Source organism: Helianthus annuus, chromosome 1 (genome assembly GCF_002127325.2).
Source record: "Helianthus annuus cultivar XRQ/B chromosome 1, HanXRQr2.0-SUNRISE, whole genome shotgun sequence".
NCBI classification, from domain to species: Eukaryota; Viridiplantae; Streptophyta; class Magnoliopsida; order Asterales; family Asteraceae; genus Helianthus; species Helianthus annuus.
The window spans coordinates 91,433,765-91,442,284 of NC_035433.2; the positions used below are offsets into that span (position 1 = coordinate 91,433,765).

The following is an 8,520-nucleotide window of genomic DNA, read 5'->3' on the forward strand; positions in this document are numbered from 1 at the left end:
CTCCTTGGTAGATTGAAATTCTGAAATAAATAAAGCTTCATAAATTGATGCGTCAATTTATATTTTTATAATAATTTATTATTCACTTAAACCGCATCGTGTATTCCTGTTTTTCATTGGGTTGCCTTGCAAATTTGCATGCTGTTTTCCATGGATAATACTTTATTCACTAATTATAATTTTTATCCAAAAGATGCCGGTTGTAAATCGATATTAAAATACTGAAATAAATAACGGAATGGTGTGTTCGTAGGGAGGCAACTGCATAATACAACGGCTTACTGCCATCGGTCACCACCCGCAACCGAGGTTGTTGTATTTCCCTCGCAAGTTGCCGCCACTGCGTCATTCCTTTCTTTTTGATTCGACGTTACCTTTTTATGGTTACTTTTCTTTGTGAACGCAATCGACTCAAGCATTTGCCTTTTTAATGATCGTTGTTTCTTTCCTTCTCGAATCGCGATTTAAACTCGGTCCGTCAATCGACTCATGCATACAGAAATAGAGATGGAAGATTAGTTTCGCACAATTGCGGAGAGGGCGTTAATCAGTCATCTTCATGTTTGTGATTCATTTTATCTGTCATTTTTAAATATGTTGTTTTTGATTAAGTCGTATTCAGTTTTGGTTTTAATTGTTCATAGATCATTCGTTTGTTATTGTAATTTTGATTTTATTCATGAACATAGTTGCATGGTTATGCGTGGTTGCAAATTTGGTGATCATGTGTTTAGATAATTTGATTAATGGGTTACTTTTACTTTTTAATTTGCAGAAACAACAATTTTCTAGATATGGAGGGTGATAAATAGAGTTATGGATCTTTCTCATTAGGCCATGTGTAGTCCCTTTCTGGGCGTTATACGACACGTGTCGTGCCACGTCACACAGATGCTTTATAGGGCGTTATATCACTAAAACCCGTAGTCATAAAGCCTCTAACTCATCATTACTATTTAATTAATAACCCCTTCAATTATACATACATATGTATGTTTATATGTGTGTGAGTGGGGGAAAAGTTTGCAAATCCAAAACGCCACTATGAATATAACGCTGCCTTCAAGATTTGTCCCCATAGCGCCACCTGTCGTGATGTGGCGGGCGCTATCACCCAAAAAACTCCCCACATTTAACCTTATCTTTGAACATCTGAAAAATACTGATATGAATTGACGATCATGTATTAATGTCCTAATGATGATCTTCGCAAAGGAGTGGACCGTCTCAGTAATTAATTGTATTTGCAAAGGGGTTTGGTATCGATGATGGCTTTGAGTTTGTATGTTTTACACTTTTACATATCCACATAACCCACAAGTCTCTTAGTTATATTCCTATATCATTATTTAATATATTTTTCTTGGTCTGCAAAGGTTAGACCAATAATGTGTGTTTTTAGACCATCCGTAGTGGGGATTTTTGGGCGTTTTCCCCCCAAAAAAACGTCCCTCCATGCTCCCAAACCACCCCTTTGGGCGTTTTTTTCAAAAGAAAAATCCAAGAAGCGTCCTTTTTTCCACGCCCCCACTCTTTTCTTTGGCTAATGACAGCTTTTCGTCTTTTTGGTTGGCTAATACCCTTTTTTTTATTGTTTTTGTTATTTAATTTTTACCCCCCTTTTAACATAATGCCCCACAATGCCCACATCCCCATTACACTTATTTTAGAAAAACGCCCTATAATGTTCCAATACTGACTGGACCGCCACATGACGCAAAACGCTCAAGGGTCTTCCCCTCCCACTGCACATGATCTTAAAGATTTTGAATTTGGTGGTCCTAAAGGGTTGGCTTTTTATTTAATATTCTGTTGGTTAACAAATCTATTTTAAATCAAAAATGTTTTTTTGACAAAAATATATGGTCCAAATCATCTAATTCTCCCTTTAACAACCACCCAACATTAATTTGTATCCAAAGGGCATGCGTATGCCAAAACCATGTTATTATATTTGTTTGTATCACAATTTGAACCACTAAACCAAACCATATTGATGTTGAAATTCGTTTTGTACATATGGAATCAACTTTAGCAATTACCACATCTATATAATATGATTCATTAAATTAAATACAATTATAGATTATAGATTATAGAATCATAACAAATTACAACATAGATTCACACACACCACACAACATACAAGTTTGAATTCGTTTTTGAACTTATCCAAGTTGCAACGATTATTTAATCCATATCAATTATTATTCTATACTAAAACTTGAACACCAAATATTTTCCAAACCCACCCCCCCCCCCCCCCCTCAATTCCTAAGATTCGAAAATAGTTTCAACTCTAATTTGTACCATTAAACCCAACAAATTTTGTATCTCATATAGTGATACTAAAGCGTTCATAACTAACATTCCGCCGCAACGTGCGGATTGACGAAACCTCGTTTAAAACATTTATTATCAATACTGAACAAAAGTAGTTTATTCTGTTAAAATTTAAAAACATATTTAATTAATCTCAACCCATTTCATCCCATTTTTAATTTAATGTTAGTATGTTACCATGTTGGTGTGACTGTATATAAATCCAAACGGGGCAAAAAGGTGCATCCCCGTAACCGGATTGCTTACATCATGTCAAAATTCTTCTCTCTGCTCCTCCTCCTCCTCTTCACGACAACCGCCACCTGTCTCCACCAACTCTCTACCCTAAACTCCTCCTCCTCACCGGCACCATCTCCGTCAAATCAATCATCACCACCACCGGCGCCGGAGTACATGCAACAGCAACAACTAAAGAACATAATCGACGCCCTAATCGGCGCCGGAGACTTCGCCGCCTGGGCCAACATCCTCTTCAACCCAACTTCCAACTCATCAAACATCCCTCCATCCACCACCGCCACCATGTTCGTCCCCGGCAACGACGCCCTCTCCCGCCTCTCCGCCACCGCCACCGGCGCCTACTCTTTCGACCCCTTCATAATCCCCTACCACGTCCTCCCCCAACGCCTCACCTTCTCGGACCTCCAACAGTTCAAAACCCGAACCCGAATCCCCACTCTTTTGCCCTCCAAAACCATCCTTATTACCAGCAATGCCCCTGACAATTTCACCATTGATGATTCCTTGATTGTACAACCGGATATCTATACTAACGCCGCTGTGTGTGTGCATGGGGTTGCCGATGTTCTTGATTATAAAGTGTATGGTGATGCGGGTCAGCCTCCGCCGAGTTTTGTAGCCCCGCCACCGCTGCCGCCGTTGCCGCCGGCTGATGAGACTGAAACGGTTACTACGCTGCCGGATGTTGTTAGTTCGATGCGTGGTGATTTGTTTGTTGATTTCTTGATTACTTTTCTTGTTGGTGTTTTGGTTGTGTGTGTGATGAATTGAGATCTTGTTCAGTTTCAAGATTGTATTCATTTTGATTTCTTAGATTTGTTAAAGCTTGTTTCGTCTTCTTGATAACTTCTTCAAGTTTTGGAGGGAAAAAAATACTAACATTTAATGAATTTTTTTAGATAAATTATATGTTTTGATATTTCGCAAGTTTTTTAATTAGGAAAAAATTCGTAGTCATAAAGCCCATTTGTGGGTGTTATGTCAATAGAGCCCGTAGTCATAAAACATCTATCTTATCATTACTCAATTAATTAATTTTTAATTACTAACTTTTTAAAATTAAAAACCATTCCATTAAATAAAAAAACATTACAATAAAATAAAAAAGGACATTAAAATAAAATAAAAAAACAATACATTTAGAAAAAATACAGAGAAGAATAGAATGAGATGTTATGAATTGTAAAAAAAATGGGAGATGTGGGATGTATTTATAGATTGGAAATTGAAAAAAAAGTAACACTGTTCAACGGTCTGATTTTGAAAACAAACTTCACATACCGCCGCGATGAACATGGCGCCATACACCCATTTGACCCCGATAGCGCCGCCCGTCGTGGTGTTCGGGCGCTATGGGGCGTGATCGAAGAAAAAAATCCAAACATAACGCCCCATTACGGAGGGTCTTAGGGAAAATATAGTGTTAAATAATTTTCTTGTTAGGGGGGGGGGGATCACTAATCACTCACAACATCCAATCAAGTCCCGCCATGTCATCAACCATTATTGCATCACTCACAACCTTTTTTAGTGGAAATGCCGAAATGGCCATCACTCACCACCACACCCAACAGGTTTCCCCCACAACCAACAATTTCCCTCACCACCCAATGCCCCATCACTCGTGAAAATTTCCACGCGTTATTAAATTCACGCGTTACCATCATCAGTGGCGGTGGCGTTTTGATGTTTACCACACGTTGAATTCATACATCACGGACAAAAATTTGTCCATCCCGCCTCTCCTAACAATATATAATATTTTAGTAGGGAACAAAGATTATAACTTATATCATTAAGTTTATTATTGATGACGGGGGTAGCCCAAGACTAAATAAAGTGACTAAACATGCAAGTGCTTAAAGGGTTAAACGGTTCAATGGTTGAAAAGCTGTGAAATGGGAAAAGCGAGGAGGGAACAGTAATCAATCACATCCGAGCTCGCTTCACCAACCCACGCTCGCAAAAGCAAAGCAGGTCTGCACCATACATGCTATTATCCAGGGGACAAAAGCCTTCAACCCTAAAAGGGGAAACCCTCCACTGCAAACAGGTTCTACTAGTCTTGTACATACTATTTGAGGAGATGTCTTCCCCTATAAGAAGACAGCTCATTCACCTCAAAAGACATTCTTCGATCAGTTGAGATTCCCTCATTTCTGGTCATTCGTGGAGTACTTGCTCACTCTCAAGTTACTTCTTATCACATCCACCACACACATTCTGTTTGCTTTCACTTCTGGATTCGAGCACGTCTCGGAGAAAGAACTCTCAGCAAACAACAATTTCATACTAGTGAACCTCCTTCCACGTTTTGCAAACGTGGGGGGACCCCGCGACCTGCGTTAGGCAAGGTTGAACCCTTCAACCTCTTTGCCTAACCAACTCAGCTACCATCTTTGGTCTCGTGTTTGTTGCATCAACAAGTTGGCGCCCACCGTGGGGCTACGCCGCTATTTCTTCTCAAAAAAAGACCTAGTAGTGTAGCTCTCTTCACTCAAAGTCACCATGTCTGAAAGTGGATCTCCGGGAGAAGTGAACCAGATCCCTAACACTTCCACCCCGGGTGGTGGCCAAGCTCATACGACTATAACAACACCTTTCTCGACTCCGGGGAGCACACCCGAGTTCCTTACCTTCAACACACCAACCCCATCCAGATCCGGGGCTCCATCCCCCAATGTCGGTGTATCTGACACCCCGGCGCGTGTTGAACTTACCCCCGAGGGGGTCGCTAATAATTTCCTCGAGTTAAGGTCACTTCTTAACCAACATGTGAGTAAAGAAAGGGAAAAGGGTATAAGGATTCGTTTAGATTATGACGAACCTGAGCCAACGCTGTCTCCCGGACCACCCCTACCACCTTTTACCACAAGAAGTGAGGCTGGTCCCAGCAACCCTCCAAACCCTCACCCTTATCTGTCCACTATGACAAATCCTACGGTACATCCTATCCTCTCTTCCCAACCAATTACTAGTGGTGCTCCTCTGGGACACGAGCTAACGCTTGACCAGCTCCTACAGTCCCCAATGACAAGCTATCCAGCTTCTGTAACAACCACATGGGAGCAAGCTCTGTCCGTGCTCCCTTTAGCACGAAGTGCTGTTACTAGCACCCCTCTTGGAATAAACTGCTCGGTTGGTCCAGGAAGCCTTCAAGGCTTCAACCTCATACCCAATATAATGACCCAGATGATGGCCAACTTCCCGTGGCAACACTTCATTAATCAAGTGCTAGCCACTCAGGGGAATCATGGCAATAGTCACAATGTGGATACAAGGCCTGAAGAGGACTTGGCTAAACCCTATAAGCCAAGCAACCTTTCATGCTTCTCAAGGCAGATAGCCGATTATGATTTTCAATCAAAAATCAAGATGCCAACCCACATCAGAACGTATGATGGGACTGAAGATCCCGAGGACCACCTCCAGATCTTCACTGGTGCTGCTCGAATAGAAAAATGGTCAAATGCTGAATGTTGCCTAATGTTCATGCAGACTCTTGTTGGATCCGCCAGAATCTGGTTCAACGACCTACCTGCTCAAAGCATTCGAAGCTTTGACGATCTCAGCAGGGGTTTTTTGGCAAACTTCTCCCAACAAAGGCGATATGTCAAAGACGCAACAGTAATCTTCCAGATAAAACAACGTGATGATGAAAGTCTTCGAGCATTCATTGAACGATACAAGAAGGAAGGTCTGACCTATGTAGGGGCAGACGAGAAAATGAGAGTAGCTGGCTTTATGAATGCCATAACCTCTAAATACCTCACACGAGATTTCAACAAATCTCTGCCCAAAACCTTGGAAGAAGCCCTTGAAAGGGCCGAAGCCCACATTCGGGGAGAGGAAGCTGTAGACATCAAGGAACAAAGGAAAAGAGGGTCTGGCTGGTGAAGCAATAGTCCAGCCAGGAAGAGGGGAAACTTCAACTTCTACGACAGGCACCCAAAGGGTTCAGACTCTCGAAGGTCTGAAGGTCGGAACCCTTCAAGCAGAGACAAAGGCATGAGTTTCACTCCCCTCACCAAAACCCCTCAGGAAATCCTGGCAACAGAAGAAGTCAAACAAAACTTTAGACCTCCCAGGCCTCTCCCCAAAAGCAGAAAAAATGAGAACTCCACGCAATTCTGTGAGTTTCATGAAGAAAAGGGACATCACACCAACGATTGCTTCCAACTAAAAAAGAGAATTGAAGAGGCTGTTAAGTCAGGAGAACTCGCCCATTTGGTAAAAGGAGTTCGAGACAAGATGGCTGAAGGCAAGGGAAAGGAAGTCAATATGGTATACTCTGATGAAAAGGTTCCTCACAAGAAGTAGCAGTTGGAAGCCTGGGAGCTTCAGTGTGTCTGCTTCCCCCCAACGAGGAAGGATCCACTTCCCAGTCCCCTTGTGGTGGAAGCCACCATGGGAACACTACAAACATGTAAAGCATACATAGATACTGGGGCAGCCACTGAAATCATGTTCGAAAAGTTCTTCAACCGTTTAAGCAATGAAGAACGTTCAAGGCTTCAACCTTCCGGAACCTCCATAAAAGGTATCGCCGATATAACCCTCAAACCTCTGGGGTAGCTAACCCTTGATGTTCGCTTCAGCGAAGGATCGAAAGAGAGAACCCAATCATTAACCTTTGTGGTTATCAACATCCCCTCAAGTTATGACGTAATCATAGGGAGGCCCGGACAATGTGCATTTTACATGGCAGTGTCTGTTGGCCATGGCACAGTCAAATTCCCTACTGAAAGGGGGATAGCAACCCTTCAACCCTCGCAGGAAGCTTACATGATTGAGGGTGAAAGCTCAAATAGTGAAGAAGACAGGCAAGGGTTGGTCATAAACCCTAAATACCCTGAGCAACGGATAAGAGTCAACCCAAACCTTTCCCAGGAGACCCTTTCATACCTTGAAAAGCTGCTAAAACATCACAGTGATGTATTCGCTTGGTGTCCTGAAGATATGACTGGGATCCCCCGGAACATTGCCGAACACGAGTTAAGAATACCACCGGATGTCAAACCGGTGGTCCAAAAGAAAAGAAGCCTGGCACCCGAAAGAAGCCTGGCAGCTTGCCAAGAGGTTGAAAAACTTGTGTCGGCCGGCATTCTCCGAGAAGTCAAGTACCAATCATGGGTTGCAAACCCGGTGATGGTCAAGAAACCCGACAACTCTTGGAGAATGTGCATAGATTTTAAAGATCTTAACAAAGCTTGTCCCAAAGATTGTTACCCACTGCCGGAAATCGATCTCAAAGTCGATTCCCTCACAGGATATTCGTTTAAATGCTTTCTTGATGCATACAAAGGTTATCACCAAATCCTCATGAAGAAGGAGGAAGAAGAAAAGACAGCTTTTCACACGGACAAAGGTATCTTTTGTTATCAAAAGATGCCTTTTGGCCTCAAAAATGCAGGTGCCACCTATCAGCAACTCGTTGACAAGGCCTTCGAAAACCAAATTGGCAAAAACATGGAGGCATACGTTGATGACTTGGTGATTGAAAGCAAAACGGAACACCAAATGCTTGACGATATTCAAGAAACTTTCAAGAACCTCAGAAAGGTCAACATGAAGCTCAATCCGGAGAAATGCTCGTTTGGATTCGAGGAAGGAAAATTCTTGGGTCACATCGTCGGAAAGCAAAGCATCAAGGCCAACCCTAACAAAGTAAAAGCTGTCCTCGAAGCTAAACCACCAAGAACCAAGAAGGAGGTTGAAAGCTTAAATGGGAAGCTTGCAGCCTTGAAGCGTTTTACCTCAAAATTGGCCGAAAGATCTCTACCCTTCTACAAAACGCTCAAAAACTGCTTAGACAAGAAGGATTTCAAATGGACTGACGAAGTTGAAGAAGCTTTCAATCAAATGAAGCAACATTTAGCTTCCCTACCAGACATTGCAGCACCAGAAACTGGGGAGGTAATATCGGTGTACCTTTCA

At 42.2% G+C, this 8,520-nt stretch overlaps 1 protein-coding gene across 1 annotated transcript; it reads left to right on the forward strand.

Moving 5' to 3' along the window:
- The first annotated feature begins 2,513 nt into the window (after positions 1 to 2,513).
- On the forward strand, positions 2,514 to 3,429 carry LOC110939446 (FAS1 domain-containing protein SELMODRAFT_448915). Its single transcript, XM_022181057.2, has one exon. The coding sequence runs from the start codon at positions 2,593 to 2,595 to the stop codon at positions 3,352 to 3,354; it is 762 nt and encodes a 253-aa protein (XP_022036749.1). The 5' UTR covers positions 2,514 to 2,592; the 3' UTR covers positions 3,355 to 3,429.
- The last annotated feature ends 5,091 nt before the right edge of the window (positions 3,430 to 8,520 follow it).